The sequence below is a fragment of the Dipodomys spectabilis genome, unplaced genomic scaffold (genome assembly GCF_019054845.1).
Source record: "Dipodomys spectabilis isolate Male_0828 unplaced genomic scaffold, ASM1905484v1 ptg000136l, whole genome shotgun sequence".
Taxonomy (NCBI): Eukaryota; Metazoa; Chordata; class Mammalia; order Rodentia; family Heteromyidae; genus Dipodomys; species Dipodomys spectabilis.
The window spans coordinates 8,751,762-8,769,008 of NW_024870813.1; the positions used below are offsets into that span (position 1 = coordinate 8,751,762).

The window sequence follows — 17,247 nt, forward strand, 5'->3', positions numbered from 1 at the left end:
TGCATCAGGAAGCTTCTCGCCTTTTCTATCCTGTTGGTAAATGGCATGGTAGTTGTCAAGAAGAAATGATTCACCATTTACTATGAACCATTCTTCCTTTTTATGGACTGGGTCCAGAAAAGCAATTAAGATCGTTGCTCCCACGAACTACTAGAATCTCAAATTGGAATGATTGTCACTCATAGGATATCAACAAATTAACTTTTGTATGAGCCATCTAAGCTCAGATCCACTTTCACCTTGATTTTTTGGCATATAACTACTATTTACATTAGACAGTGGTTACCTAATCTGGTAATTTGGTCCAATAAACATCACATAAGCTACATGATTTTTTTAAAAAAGAAAACGATTTAAGCTCGAAGGAACAACCCCACAAAGGGAGCATGAGTGGAACTCTAGGGGACAGAAATGAATAAGGGCATTTCCCCCATGCTGTTGGAGATGTGTGTTGGTGTTACAGTGAGCCACATAATCAAGCACAAAGCCCAGGTCATTAGAGTCTGCTGGCAGGAATCAGAAAACCTGCAAATCAGTGGGAGAGCCCAACTATGCCTGGATGGAAATGCTCCTTTGAAATCCGGCTATCTGTTGAAGGCAAGGCCAGGGAATCAAGACCTTGCATGTAGGAAGAAGCAGTTGATCTCACTTCATGTGGAGAGGCCGAGGCCTTTACAGCACCTTTCTTTCAAGTAGCAAACCACATGTCCAGCCTGTCTGATGATGACACTTGCTCTTGTTGTACTGACTGCATGTCTTTTTCATGCGCTTGGAATAAGCTGCAGACACTTTGCTGTGGCATGCCATGGTATGACCTTGCTTCTCCTACTTCTGATCTCTAATCTCCTGAACTATGGATTTTGCTCACTCAGCTTCAGCCCTGCAGGTTTTACGGTTGGTTTCAAATACTCAGAGCTGATGCCTGCCTTAAGGCCTTTGCACTAGCTTTGTCTACTCCCTAGAAAACTGTTTTCCCTTATCATTGACTGCTCCCTCCTCCTTCTCTATGCTCTCTGTATTCTCACAGAATGGGCCTTCTGAAGTGCCATCATAGATAGCCTACCCATTGTCCAGATACTCTTTATTCCCATTTATGCTAGTTTTTTAAAAATGATTATTTGTTTCTTGTGTAGGTCTTGCTATCATCTGGAAATTTCTTGCTTATTCACTGACTACCTACCTCTCCCAATGCAAATTAAGCTTCACGGGAGTTGAAGCTATTGTATAACCTGCCAGCAAGAGACCTAATACAAGTTATATGGTTTTTAGGGGCCATAGTTTTACTACTTGTAAAATAGAGATATCAAAAGAAGCCTGAATAACCAGAGTAATATTTCCTTCAAGGATCTCGTAGAGAAACTAGTGGAGCTATCAGAACACCCCTACCTTTTGACTCAGTTCATCTTTTTATCAGGCTGGAACTAAAAATAAGCGGGGCATTAATGGCTCACTCTTGTTATCCTAGCTACTCAGGAGGCTGAGATCTGAGGAACATGGTTCAAAGCCAGTCTGAGCAGGAAAGTCTGTGAAACTCTTAATCTCCAGCAAAACTCCAAAAGTGAAGCTGTGACTCAAGTGGTAGAGTGCCAGCCTTGAGTGAAAAATCTAAAGGACAGAATCCAGTCCCTCAGTGTAAATCCCAATACCAACACACACACACACACACACACACACACACACACGCATGAGTCCTTAAAACGTAAGTGATGATGCTCATGGTAGAAAATTCTACTGTATTTGAAATGTTTGTTTATCAATATATATTTCTATGAGTATATATTTTTATATTTTTATGAGTATATATTTATTCACCTAATTGCATTGTTATTTACATGTATGTACCCTTTTATATAATATGTTTTTTTATGGTCCGGTCATGGGGCCTGAACTCTGGGCCTAGGCACTGTCCCTCAGCTCTTCAGCTCAAGGCTAGTGCTCTACCACTTGAGCCACAGAGCCACTTCAGGCTTTTTTCTTTTTGCTTATGTGGTGCTGAAGAATCGAATCCAGGGCCTCATGCATGCAAGGCAAGCACTCTACCACTGAGCCACCTTCCCAGTCCCCTTTTATATAATATTAATTGTTAATCTCATAATCTCTATATATTCTTCAAAAAGTCTTTTTTTTTTTTTTTTTGTCAGTCGTGGGGCTTGAACTCTGGACTTGGGCACTATCCCTCAGCTCTTCAGCTCAAGGCGAGCACTCTACCACTTGAGCTACAGTGCCACTTCTGGTTTTCTAGTGGTGTATTGGAGATAAGAGTCTCATGGACTTTCCTGCCCGGACTGGCTTTGAACCGTGATCCTCAGATCTCAGCCTCCTGAGTAGCTAGGATTACAGGTGTGAGCCACCAGCCCCCAGCTTTAAAAAGTCATTTTTAATGTTGCCTAACACCATGTTGCCCCAGGCTCCTCTAAATCATTACCTTATTACTAGACACTGAGGTTGCTCTTGATGTGTGCACTCTGTATAAATAACACTACCCCGAACATCTTTATGAACAAGTACTTTATGTCACCTCTTACTGTTTACTTAGACTTAAAACCCAATGAATGGTAATCGTTTGGTCACTGAGCTTCTGCATATTAAAGGGTCCATTCACTATTCATCAGGGGGAATTCCATCAAGTCCAGAACTCTCCCAGAAGTTGCTCTGGTTCAGGAGGGAAAGTCCAGTAGGGAGCAATCCACTGTGCTTAACAGCCAGGCAATCATTGGGTGAAGTCTGGTGCCACATGGTATTAGGTAATATTCAAAATGGCCCGTGGAAAATCAGCTATGTGTTTCAGCTGCATCCAGAGTGCTGGAGGAGTTCTGAAAATTAAATATTATATATATATATCAGAGATAAGCAGTAGCAGAGGAGGCATTGGGGCTGGGGGAAGCGGCCTGCAGGAGTGTGGGGGGGAGGCAGGATCCAGCCTCTGAGCAGCCTGCTCTGCACGTTGAAGCCCCAGGAAGACAAGGTGAGGCAGCTTGGGTAAAGCCAGAAGCGGCACAGCTCTAGTCACGTGCTGGGCACTTCAAGGCTAGGTCTTATTACCATCATTCCAAATCACACAGGGGTCTGCTTGGAACAACAGTATGAGCCATTTGTACAAAAGACCAAAATGGAATCCAAATAACAGGTCCAGCTGCTCCAAATCTCTCCCTCCCTCTGTAGTTAACATTTTACTACCCAACCAAGTAACTAATGAATCTGGCCCGCTGTAAATCCCCAGGCGCCAATCCCTGCTCGCGGTCTGTGTCTAGACATCCAGACCTGAGTTTCAATTTTCATGTGGCGCACTCAGCACCTTATCACTTGGGAGAAGTCGAGCTTCATGGGGGGAGATGGGGAGGTGTTGTTTGTTTGCACCCCTTCTCATGGGCACTGGGTGGTGGGTGGAGGATCCTTTTGGATAATGACCGCGTCAGGAGGCTGGCAGGTTGTATTGGTGTTCACTATGGGACTTTGTTCACACAGAAGCACTGATTGAGAGACTTCTCCATTTCATTTCAGGCTGTGTTTTGTGAAGCTAAAGCTCCTAATGATAGCCATTGAGTACAAGTCTGCCAACCGAGAGAGCCGGTAAGTTTGTTTGTGGCACTTAGGGTGCAAGTGCATTTTGGGAATGGTTGCTTCACTATCTCCTTCTGGCACGTGAGTTACTTGCTTGGAAGCTGATGCAGCACCTCTTTGCCCCCTACATTTCAGGCCAGCCTGGCATCTTCAGCCCTACTGGGTATCCAGAAAGGATTTCTCCAGAGGAAGGAGATGAACCAATCAAGGTGTCACTCAATTGTTCCAACTTGTGTTTGTCACACTTAAAGTGTAAAAGCAGAGTCCGGTTCTTGAAACCCTTTTGAACTACTGTGAGCAAAAACGCAGGTGGACAGTGATCTCCATTACAGCAGGCCTGGGGTAGAGCCATGATGGGAGATCCTCAGCTCTCTCCATAGCCAAATTACAAGCAGCCTATTGTGTACCATATGTGCTTTTCCCAATACAGCCGAAATCCAGGTGGCAGAGTATCAGCTTCATATAAATTAGCCAGACAGCAGGGCTCAGAGACACGAGTGCTCTTTATTTATTTATTTTGCACTTAATTATGTGCAAATCCTACTGATGAGGGATGGGGTCTGGGTGACACAGATAACACCCAGTCAATACAGGGTCTCACCGTTAGAAGGGGACAGTGTCATGTTAACAGAGCCTGTGGTTGATGGGGCACTGGATGGATTACAGATGAACTAAACATGATTTTTGCTCCCTAAATCTTATAAACAGTTTTGGAAGAAAGCTGGTTGAAAGATGCTCTGGCTTTTGTTGTCTAAAATGATATATCCAGCATCTGTTTCTGTTTTAGTAAATCATTTGTTCCAACAGATGCACAAGTGTAGGGTGTGGATAGCCCTGTGCCTTTTGCCTTTGTAACTGAGGAGAGTTCGGGGCAAGACTCGAGGGTCTCTGTTATTGTCATTTAAGGGGATTTCATGTTCTGGATGAATGACTGACTAAAGCCAGACTTCTCAATGTATGGTCTATTACTATGACAAAACCCAAATGCACTGGAGGGGACACAGTCATTCCAATGTTTTCTCTTACCTTAACTACCAGATCTGATTGCACACGAAGCCAATCTGATCTAATGCTGAGCTATTTCTTTTTCAAAATTTGAAATCCACCAAAAGGAAGATAAAATGGTAGATTTGTTGGCCATAGGTAGAACATGGCCGTAGCAGTTGACAAATCTATATGTAGCAATACATTTTTCTTCTCTATGTTGGTGAAGTAAAGAATATTATTTGCAAAACGTTGAGCAAGTCTGGCCGTTTGCTCTTTGACAAAAAAAAAGGTAACTGTGCTGGGGTTACCGTTGGCCATACTTTTGCCCCTCCTCACTGTACCTGTGCCGTGGGGATGGGGTGGGGGTTGTGTAGAGGAGGATTTTGCAAATGATATTCTTTGTGTTGCCAAGTAAATCTTTGTGGAACTGCCTGTTCTCTTGATGTGTGCATCTCAACAACAACAAAAAGTGTCATGATGGAGGTGTTGATAATGCTAAGTAGTTACTTTTTCCTTCTTCTTTTTGTCCATTCTGGATTATAATTTCATGGCAGGAGAGACCTGTACCATGAACCTTGATCAATTGCCCCCTACCATCCAGCTTGGTGTCACAGAGAAAGAGAGGGAAAGGCAGTGCATGGATCATTTGAATCTGTGGCCACCATTTTGAGGAAATGAAGTCAGTGCTCTCCCTGAAGACAACAGTCTTTTCTTTGAGTGCCCTATAAAGCCATATTTATTTGGATTTTAGGGTATTTTTTTTCCCAGAAAAAGGGTGGAAAGGACATGTTTGGCTTTGCTGAGGCTTTTTGTGTGCCATTGCTGCATTGGTCCTCATTCTGGCTTGGTGTTGGTATATAAGTACATTGGTGCTTGTGGAAAAAGGAAATATGAGCATCCCCCTCAGGAAAACAGGGTGTACCCACATCGTATCTGGGTCCAAACAAAATACGTGATTTTTGCCTCTTACTGAGAAATCAGTTTTAATCTTCTTCATTTATGAAGTGTCTATACCTTTTCCTCTCACATTTTTAACTGACCAGGTATTAAAATTCAGAGAAGGCTGCTTCTCCTTCCCAGCCCCTTACCTTCAACCTGTGTTTAACTCCCTCCTCTGTTGTTGATTTCACCCCATAATACTGTTTTCATGCGTTGCTAAAAAAAAATAACAAAAAAAACCCCAAAACCTTGTTTTCATGTGCATACTTCCAATGGTTTGAAACAAAGGTTTTATTCCTTCTTTCCTTCTGGTGTCAATCAATTTATTATCAAAGTGTTTGATTTTTAAATTCTTTTCTTGTCGTTTTTGCAGAAGCCGAAAGCGGTATGCACTCTCCGTTAACTTTCCTTCCAACCTCCACCCTCTGTCTTCACTCCTAACCACAGGACTAACCATTTGCCAAGAATTCAAGAAGAAAGATTATATACATGGATATATAATCTCATTCCCTTGTCTAGTATATATGTATACAATATATATACATATATATCATATATATATATGTGCACACACCTTTCTACAACTACAGTATCTAAAAGTTGAAAGTAGCTTACTGCTGTCTTTGTTTGGTTTGTTGGTTCTTTTAGATGATGCACTAACTTCTTCGCAGGAAACCTAAAAAAAAAAATTAAAGAAAGAAAAAAAAAGAAAAAGGAAAGGCATAGTCCTGTTTTCAGTCAAGGCACCAATGATGGGAGCAAATGCTTAAAATGAAAAGGAGGATGCTTCTCTCTAGCCCTTTGTGTCTGTTTTCTGTACTGTCCTGCTGTGTCTTGGTATCCACCAGATGTGGTATCATCTTGTCTGCATCCCATATCCACATTCCCAGTGACCTTCTTCCCTGTGTTGACTTTCCAGAACAGTTTCTGTCCTTTATCCACAAACAGAGACCAAGCTCTTACACTCGTATTTCCTCCTCTTGCTTCTTTTGGCAATCTCCTGTTGTATATTTAATTTCTTGGGCAGTGTTCAGGAAGGATTTCGAATGCTGCTGTTGAATTGCTATATGATCATACTCTCTTGCTGAATGAGTAATGTTTATTGGGATGAACTCATGGCTTTTTCCTCTAGTGTGTTTGGACTTCTTTCTGAATATGAAGTATCTCAACTTTCGCCATGTGATTTCACCCTGTTTCGATGCTGTTTTATGTTGCATGAAGCATGACTACATCATTATCAATGGCATTTTTTTTTTCTAAAGGAGGCTTTCTGGGTTAAAATTTCCCAGCACAGTTTTTTTTTTCAATAATGTGTTCTCTAAGACAGTATTATTGAAAAACAGATTATTGAGATGCCGATGTGTTCATCTTTTCAAGAGTTGCTTTTCTCTGTGGTTGTAGTCACTGTTGTATGTTTGTATTTACAACATGATGTGTGTATGTGTGTGTGTGTGTGTGTGTGCGTGTCTGTGTGTGTGTGTGTGTTTGTCTGGAACTCTTTCCAAAGTCAGCTCTTTTGTGACTCTTTGAGTAGATATGTATAAATAGAGGTGGCTTCCTGTCAGTTTGGTATTATTGATATGATCCAACTGCAAGAAGTTACTGCAACACTGAATCTTCAAAGGTCCACAGTGGTGGCATCTCTGCTGTTGGCTTTTGACCCTGGAGTCCTTTGACCGTGTGGTGAAGGCATGTTGTGGTTCAGGCATGACGTGTTCTAAAGTGTACTCTACAGAAAGTGACATGGCTTGCTCCCAGAAATACCCAACTTTCTCCTTCCTAGATTAGCTATTTCTGCCTCACCTTATGTGGCCATTCTGTTCTATCATGTGCAAAAATATGTGTTTTAATATTCCACTTTGAAAATTATTGACATGGATTCTGGTTACATAAGTTACTGCCAATATCATTGGTTGACCACAGTGGTGGCCATTTGAGTCCTATCAACTGGGAGCAATCTTTCTTGTCTCTGTGTAAGTGGACTGGGCTTAAATAGATTGAAGCATGGAATACACAACTGTGTCTTCTGCACATATTCTACAGTACAAGTGTGCATCTTGCTGCGTGGGACTCCGGCAGTGCATATCCAAAGCCCAGATGAAAAGTTCCAGAAGGGTAGCAAGGTTTGAGATAGGCCGGGGCAGGGAGGCTTGATCCTCTGTATCCTAACACAACCACAAAGTACAATGCAGTCATTCCTCTGAGAGGGGACCCAATTATTATTCAGGTTCCAACTCAAAACAGCTGTATATGAACTCATTTGATCAGAAAGACCTCTTATCAGTGGAATACTTTCATCTGGGCAGAACATGAATGGAAGTCCTCAATGGTTCTTACTTGCTTGCTCTAGTTTATGAAGTCCATTACCTTGCTAGACACAAGTATAATTACCGTGTTATCTACTGTCAACTATATTCTCACCTGAGTTGTAGTATTTTCTTTCTCAGTTGCATGGGGAATGGTACACAGTGCCTATCCAAAATGGAGGGAAGTGGGAGAAAAATACACAATGACCATATTTATCCACAGTGTTGGAAGTTTCCTTTAATACAATATCTGGTTCTGTTGGATTACCAGTCACTGGTTGAAACACACAACAGCAGATACATGAGATTAGTGATAATTGAATAAGAGATCATTACATATTTGTCAGTTATAAGGCACAAGTGTTAGGGAAGGGGAAAAACATCATTTCTTCCCCACCCAAGTCCTGGTCTTCCATTCTGCCCCAAATTCATCATTGTGGCCACATTCAGCAAGAGATCACCAGTGAAATGCTACACAGCTTACTACCTCACAAAGGAAAGCCCGTGGGCAGGCATCTTCACATTGCTTTCTGTTCTTAGAGACACAGATCTCAGCTCTAAGTGTCTTGCTTTCAATGTTGAAATCAATTGTTTTAGCTTCCCAGTCAACTATTTTAACTTCCCAACAATGACCCAAGTGGGTCACTGTTTATATAGCAGTATGTTTTCATATTCATACTAAATGCCTCTGGCATGCTGTTAGCTCAGTGGTGAATCTCCTATAAAATATGAGTCACACTGACAGATTAGAACTGCAGCTTGGTTTTTGAACAGATAGAGGTACTGTCCTTCCCCCTTATTAGAGAAGAAGATGAAGAAGGGGAAGGGGAAGGGGAAAGGGAAGGACAGGGAGAGGGTGAGGGAGAGGAAGAGGAAGAAGAAGAAGAAGAAGAAGAAGGAGAAGAAGAAGAAGAAGAAGAGGACTGTTAGAACCTAGATCAATTACTCCAATTTTTTATCCATTCATTCATTCAACAAAAGGCTGAGAAGCACGTGTTGCATGTTGGGCTCTGTTACTTGTTACTATGAAAACCTCAAAAGTATAACTGATTGCCTTTTATTTTCACCCCTCTATTTTTAGGGTTTTCTTACAGAAAATATGTGTTTTCTCTCTATAGTTGGTAGATGCAGATTAAGTTTTCATAGAACTAGCCCAAGAGTGGGAGTAAAGGAAAGAATAAAGAACCTTGGAGAAGGGACTGACTATATGGGCCCTGTACATGCAGCTGTCACTCGGTGTCTTCAGTAGAAATTGGCAGGGTCATAGGGAAATAAAAAGGGAATGATTCATATGTTCCTTGAAATGAGGAAATGTCCACCCCTGCCAAGAAGATGTCCTTATCGGAATTCTGCTAATGGATATATGGACTTTTTTCTTTTCTTTCTTTCTTTCTCTTTCTTTCTTTCTCTCCCTTCCTTCCTTCCTTCCTTCCTTCCTTCCTTCCTTCCTTCCTTCCTTCCTTCTTTTCTTTCCTTCTTTCTTTCTTTCAAGATTTTCCTGATTCCTCATATGACACATTTTGAAGCTTATTTCTGTTAAGCTAGTGAATTAGTCCAAGTTGGAGCCAGAGGCCTGATTTAAAGGGGCACAGGGAGAGAAATTTCTGGCAGTCATGAGAACCAAACAAACTTGACATTTCAAATTCTCCTAAAAAGATCAGAGATCTTTGGGGGGAAAATTTATGTATTTTCCATTAGAAATTCCATAATAAGTTTTATGAGTATTAAGCATTTTTCAGGAGAAAAGAGGTTGGTTTGGGGAGGAATTCTTACTGTTTTACATTTTCGAGAAGAGGAGAATTAGCATTTTACATTTTCTAGATTTGGGATGTGGATGGGAGACTTAAGGTTTGAAAAATCAAAACCAGTAGTGTATTTCTACAAAGGACCTGAAGTTCACCACTCTCCCATGAGTAATGTAGCATGCTACAAGCCTCTGGAATCAGACATTCACTTCTTCACTAGACCTTTAACTATGGGAGTTTAAGGAGCACAGGGAGCATCTTTACGCCTCTAGTCAATTTTTTTTTCTTTTTTCAAGGACTGGACCCATTTTTTTCTAAATTCCATTCAGAAAACTTGCCTTAGCTTGTCTGTAAATAGCACAGCTTCACCCCTTACAACAGAAATTAGCTAAGTCTTCTACCCCATCCACAATGAACACAGAAACATCTGTATGGAACAAGAATTGGCCTCCCGTGAAATTTTGAGCTTGGCATTCTAGGCTGAGATAACTCATATGGGCTTCAAGCTTCTTCTTCTGTTTTTTCATGAAGTTCCCAGGGCTTAAACTCAGGGCCTGAGTGTTGTAGCCGAACTGTTGTGCTTAAGGCTAGTGCTCTACCATAGGAGCCGCAGCTCCCCTGCTGTCTTTTTGGAGGTAAATGTCTCAGAGACGTTCCCACCCAGGCTGGTTTTGAACCATGATCCTTAGATCAGCATCCTGAATAGAGATAAGATCACAGGCAGGAGCCACTTGCAAGGAACTAACTCTTAAGGCTCTAACAATAAAGAATATTTTGTGAACATCCTTATACAGTATTCTGCAATGTACTTTAACCTGTAACATTATCTCATTTTTGGGTCGGGTATTTTGATAAGGAACATTGGATCCATTCCATACATCACTGCACATGTCTTTGTGGAAAATATTTGGGCATTTTGTGCAAGAATAAAAATAACAGTAACCAAGATGCCTCTAGCCATTTATATTTGATCTCTCTTAATTCTCTGAAGAAAGGCTATCATTTATCATGTATTTCCCCCCTCCCTTTTTTTTTGTCAGTCATGGGTCCTGAACTCTGAGCCTGGGCGCTTTCCCTGAGCTCTTCAGCTCAAGGCTAGTACTCTACCACTTGAGCCACGGCATCATTCTAGCTTTTTCTGCTTTTATGGTGCTGAGGAATCAAACCAGGTCCTCATGCATGCTAGGCAAGCACTCTCCCACTGAGCCACCTTCCCAGTCCATGTATCCCCTCTTAAAGGGGAAAACAATTGAGTTCTAAGGAGGGTTTTGTACTTGATGGAATTGTTGGTATTTAAACCCAAAATGCACAGTCAGGGCACATAAAAAGAACACGTTGCAGGAAAGGAGACATTTTTTTTAAAGGGAGCATGTAAAATCCAGAAACTTGCCATTCTAAAAAATTATTCTTAATTAACTTTGAAAAGAAGTCTATCTAAGCTATATACATTCTGGCCTGTCCTCTTCAAAATGGTAGAAACTAGGAGGGCTTGTGATATCATCATGGGAGTTGGCAGAGGGGTAATTAAGAGGAGGCTGGACAGACTGTTGTCTGTTATAAACTATGCTATCAAGATATTCTGTCACTTCCTCACTCAGAAGAAATCTCATTATTGCCTGTGATTCTGGGGCAGAACAGTCAAATCTTCAGACTCTTACTATACTTTAGTGTTAATAACAGCAGCAGTACAAGCTAGATTTCCTTTTGTTGGGTCATGTTACAAGGAATGGTGGATGTTCTTGTAACCACTACCAATTATGTTTTGCAGTAATGATCTGCTCAGAGTTCTCCCAACAGGACAAAAGTTCACCTGAGTCCTTCCTGTGTTGCTACAGATATATATCACTTTGATGGTAGCAACACTTTTCAGGAATGGTTTTACCAACAGAAAAAGATTACATGTTAATTGCAATGCTCCATTTTGATTGCTTTGGACAGCCAAGGACTTCCTTTAGCTTGATTCCAAATAGCTGTTACCTTAATCACCAGCTTTTCAGATCAAAGAAAACTTTTGTTGACTATTGCTTGGTTTCGAGTGCTGACGTTTAACAACCATTAAGTCCAAAGCCTCATCTCTGTCTCTGAGTAAGACAGACCTGGATTCTGCTTTTGATCTGTGGAAAATTAAACTTGTTGGTTTCATCCATTTATTAGATTACAATGCATTTATCTGTACTATCAATCCAAGCACAACTTCATCAGCTAATCTATTTAAAACACTTTGAAATAGGACAGTGTATAGATAGGTCCATACTTTTCTATAGGGCATGCATTGTTTTAGTGATAATTCTCATTTGTGCTGTAATATAGTTTTTTCCAGTTAGGACATGCTAACAATGCATCTTCTTCAAATATCTCTGCTGTTTTTTTTTACAAACAGCAGACTGGAAATATTTAAGTATAGCTAAGTCCTGACATTGTTTTTCACTACATTCTTCCCTACATGGGCTCCACTTAGAAATCTGCTTCATTGTCCTTATCCAAGTTCTGAATGTGTAGTTGGCTTCTGCATTGATTATGGGTGTCTTGTACCATTCCCCACAACAACATTTCCTATGTATTCATGTATATTTCCATATACACATAGGGGTCCCATTAATTCTCTGTCATCTAATGGAAAATTGGTGTCACTAGAGCTTCATTCGTGCAGTAATGCTTCAAATACTGACCTTCTGTAGCAGTTTCAAAAAGAACACATTACAAGGAAATTTGCTTCAAGTCAAGTGCCTACCATGGAAGCTAGACTGTTCCATTATGCAAACGCAGGCCCTAAAACTAAGATTTGCTTTGAGGTCCTCAATCAGAAGTGTGCCAGCCTGAGATTTAACCAGAAGAACTGGATAATGGCATGATCAAACTAAGTGTGTGGGCCAGTGAACATCAGGCTGTAGAGAAAATCTTTGGGGAAAACATTAGACTAGTGGGGCCCCTATAAAAACAGTATAGTACTGCCTTCATGGTTTGATGCAGAACATGAGCTCACATGTGTGTCTCTTTATTTGTTTTTTTTTTTTTTGTTCTTTTTTTTTTTCACTGAGCAGTATATTAATTAATCCTGGAAACCACCTTAAGATCCAAGAAGGTACTTTAGGATTTTTCATCGCAAGTGATGCCAAAGAAGTTAAAAGGTAAGAGTTTAATGTTCATCTGTCTTCTTTTCTGACTCAGAGATAGACATTCTGGTCTATTGAGGTGGACCTATGTTCATACACACAGGGCTCTCACCCACCCCCTCCTCACAACCTCTAGACATTTCCATGGGTATCAGATGGTACACAGTTTTAGGAAAGAGATTGTACTTTCAAATGTCTCCATGTTTGCACATAGATGATTCCTTGTATTGGAAGTCGAATAATCAAGTTTTACAACTAGGAAGCCCAGTTATCTTTTCCTTTATCTTTAAGGCCCAGATAGTTATTATGCATTGGCCTAACAGGATAGCCAGCTCCTTGTTCAGGGCTCTTTTCTTCATATTACTTGGACAAATAGCCTTGAGAATGTCCAGTTCTCTATAGAAGGTGCACAATGCAATTGGGATTAATTTGAGATGAAACATTAAATTACTCGTGTTGCTATTTGTGATTTTCCTAGTGAAGGACTGAAGTTGTCAGTGTCAATTGTAAAAAGCCTTGACAGATATGGCACAGGATTTCATCGACCTCATTGTTTCATGACTTTGTTAGTAATGTCCTTATCCCTTTTTAGGAAATCATAGGGTTTTGCATAACACCTTAGAATATTGTTATAATTCATTCCATTTTTATCAACTTGGGACATTTTACTAGTAGAGCATAGGGTAGAACTAACCAGACAGGCCACTCAGTACAACAATATTACATAGTTTAAGTTAATTACTAGTTCTCTCTCTTTTTTTTTTTTTTGTGGGTCCAGTCGTGGACCTGAACTCTGGGCCTGGGCGCTGTCCCTCAGCTCTTCAGCTCAAGGCTAGTGCTCTACCGCTTGAGCCACAGTGCCACTTCTGGCTTTTTTTTCTGCTTATGTGGTGCTGAGGAATCGAACCCAGGGCCTCATGCATGCAAGGCAAGCATTCTACTACTGAGCCACCACCTTAAGTTAATTATTGATCGTTTGCTGTCTGCAATTGTTCATGGAATCCCTTTTTGTCTTCATTTAATGAGTTCCTACTCTAAGGCAGGCTTGAGCTAGGCATGCTGACGTTGTCTATTTCTGCCCCTCAAAATAACCCTGGAAAGTAAGTCTGGTTAAATACTTAGGGCTTTGGTTTGCTCATTGATAACATTGAGATAAATGGCTTGTCCACAGACCATGCAGCACATAATCCAGTGGCAGATCCCAGAACAGAACTGATCTTTCCTTTCCTTCCCACCAAAGGTGATGATGTGCACACACCCATGTGGAGAGCTCACTGGGCATTCTCTTGGTACTGATGAGAGTCTTGCTATGCAGGGGCTCATTCCCAGCTTTCTGAGAAGGAGAGCATTCTTCTTTCCTAGTTTCCATATGAGGAAACAGAGGCACAATTTCTTAAACAACATGCCTCACATTGTACAACTAGAGAATAATAAAGCTAGGCTTTAAATCCAGGAGGTCCAGTCCTTGTACACTTATATATCAGGGACATGCATCTGACATGCTGAACACGGAAGGATCCTATTTGACAACCGATACTTAGGCCTTTTTTTCTTACTACCCACTCTAGTAAACAAATAGCATTAGTTACAAAAACTTGCAGAAAAAGGAGTATGCGAGGTAGAGCGACATAACATTTGAAAAAAAAAATGAGCTTTCCAATCACTTAAATTTAGGCCCACAAATTACAAAAAGATTTCTATTATTCAGTTGTGGGAGAGAAACACCCATCCTACCCAGTTCATGCTACTTTCATGACTCTTCAAGAATACCCCAAGACTGAAAGCCATATGAAAGGAAAGTGGGAACGAGTAAAGCCAACTATTCCTATCCTCAGATCTTCTGGAGGAGAACATTGTATTCTCATCCAGATGTGGGACACAAAAGCTCTAAGCAGCCAAGTGCTTGGTGGTTCACACCTATAATTCTAGCTACTCAGGAGGCTGAGATCTGAGGATCTTGGTTCAAAGCCAGTTTGAGCAGACAAATCCAAAACACTCTTATCTCCAATTAACCAGCAAGAAAGCCAGAAGTGTAGGTATGGCTCAAGTGGTAGAGCACCAGCCTTGAGCAAAAAAGCTAAGAAAGAGTGTTAGGCCCTGAGTTCAAGCTCCAGTACCAGCAGTTAACAAACAAACAAGCAAATGAACTTGAAGTAGCATCTCAGCTCCCAGGAAAGGAGGCTGAGCACCCAGCAGCACTGTACAGCTTGTCTACCTCCCAGATGGCAAATATGGAGTGAAGTTTCCATTCGTCTAATTCTATTTCTTATTTCATCTCTCACTAATGAATGTCACAAATACCAGGCAGTCCAAAGAACACATTACCTCCTCTATTAGAGAGTGCAGTATGTCTCATTTTGGAGCTTTATGATATTCACAAATACAAGCTGACACAATCAGCTACAACTCCAGCCCGTAATTTTCCATGGTGTGGAATGTGTCAGAGCGAATGCTATCAGTGAGGGGATTTCAAATAGATGAAGATGCAGAAAACCACCAGGAGGACATTGGAGCTCTGGATGAAAACTAAACAAGTTTTGTACAAATGAGAAAGGAGATTATGATGATCTAGTACTAAAAAAAAATAACAACCAAATAAAACCCAAAAGCAGCAAAAAGAAGTTAATGAATTGTAGCTCATAGAAACTTCCAGATGCAGGGCTTTAGAAGCAGACACGTGAACCCTTTCAGTGCCAGTCTTTAAAAAGTCATTTTGGGATGGATGTTTGGATACTTGTCCTTTACTCCTTACCCCTTCCATTTTCAGGAACCAGTGCCACATTGACTCTTTGGCTTGAAGACATCATTTTTGTTTGAGTTATAATTTTAAAAATTGATTAGTTGCCACATTGAAAAAAATCACCTGCTTTTATATTAAAAAAATGTTTTTTACACTGTTTTCTCCTAAAAACTTGGCCTATCTTATGCTGGAAAGCATTCTCATACTCACTTACTTATTCATTCATTCTTCCTCAAGTGTCCACAAGTCAGCTCACGCTCTGGAGGTTTTCTACTAGGTGCCAAGAATCCTCAGAGCTAAGTTCACCTTCTAGAGGGGAGAGAATCATAGGCTGTTGATTTCTGAAATTCATAATGAAACAATGCATGGTTTACGTTGGGTGTAAGAGAAGGCTGCTCCATGAAGGTGTCACTGATAGGAATGAAGGAAAATAATCTGTCAAGCAAAGATCAGCCAGGAAGAGGAAATAGGGTGAAAAGAAATGTATTGTGTGCAGAGATCCCACCACACAAAGTGTGGCTAGTGGAGTAGAGGAGGGAAAGAGTGTTAAGAGATGAGATCAGAGAGAAAGAGGCTGGTTTCTGAACACTCTACCCAGAAGTTGAATTTGTTACAAAGGGAAAGCCACTGAGGGTTTAAGCTGGTTTTAAGGGTTTGAGGCTGTTTTACCTGTATCTCATTACCATGTTTTACTTGTAAATCATTACCTTATTTGTCTGACCCCGAAGAGATTATGCTAAATAAAAGAATCCAGACACAGAAATCTGAATACTTCATGGTCTTGCTTACATGTAGAATCTAAAAATTTCAAACCCATAGAAGCAGGAAGTAGAGTAGTGGTTACTAGGGGTCAGTTGGGGAAACTGAGGAAGTGATGATCAAGGCACATAGAACTCCCATTAGTAAAAACAAATTTAACAGATCTATTGTACAGCCTGATGACCATGCATTAATTCTTGAAAATTGCTAAAACGGGAACTAACAGGAATGTCAGTACCAAAATATGACAAGTATGTGAAGTAATATGCATCAATTAGCTCGATTTAGCCATTCTCTAATATATAAACATATTTCAAAATATCATGGCTCATATCCCAAAGAATCTATAATTTTTTCAGTTAAATATAAAAGTTATAAAAAGAATCTGCTTTTATCTATTCCAACTCATCATCTCTACAGTAGAGGTATATTTAAGACGCTGGACTCAGGGATTTGAGACCTGGCTTTGCCACTTGTAGCTGTGTGGGCTGAGATGGGCCATTTAAATCTTTCCGGGCTTCAGTTTTCTTATCTGTAAAGCAGAGGTAATGTAATAATTGTACCTTGTTTAAAGTATTGTTTGAAGATTAAACATCACCCATTGGATCTGAACCACAATGTCACACAGGGCAAATAGACATGTTCTTTACTTTTCTTGCAAATTGGATGAAAACTGGCATATAAAGAAGTGGTGGAAATCTGCTTGAGTACAAAGAGCATTGAACTTGGATGGAGAATTCCTGGGCTAGCTGAGTTGCAGCCTGGCAAAACTTTGAATAGGTCATGATGACCTCCTCAACTTACCCATGGGAACAGAGATCTGGCTGCCATATCTCCACACTCCTTCCCAGTCCAAAAGCCATTATTACGCTGGTGTCCAATCAGTACCACCAGAATTGCAAGTCTTGTGAAAATCCTAAGAAGGAATTTAGCAATCAAAGGGTCAAGAATTGTGTTTATTACTTTAGCCCAGTCAAGAAATGACTATGTTTACCCTTGGCATTCAATTTAACGTTTGGAGCAGTAAAGGTGCTAAGCCAGGGATTTTTGTTAGTTCCTGGATCCAGAACTTTATGAGATTGTTCCAATGAATTTTA

The 17,247-nt window shown here is 40.6% G+C and overlaps 1 protein-coding gene across 5 annotated transcripts in view; it reads left to right on the forward strand.

Moving 5' to 3' along the window:
- Kcnma1 (potassium calcium-activated channel subfamily M alpha 1) overlaps positions 1–17,247 on the forward strand; it is a 699,649-nt gene that overhangs the window by 553,244 nt on the left and 129,158 nt on the right. For all 5 annotated transcript variants that reach the window (XM_042690241.1, XM_042690238.1, XM_042690240.1 and 2 more), the window contains exons 16-17: positions 3,502–3,570; positions 12,580–12,666. In XM_042690241.1, coding sequence (XP_042546175.1) covers positions 3,502–3,570; positions 12,580–12,666 — 156 coding nt within the window. The remainder of the gene's footprint in view (positions 1–3,501; positions 3,571–12,579; positions 12,667–17,247) is intronic.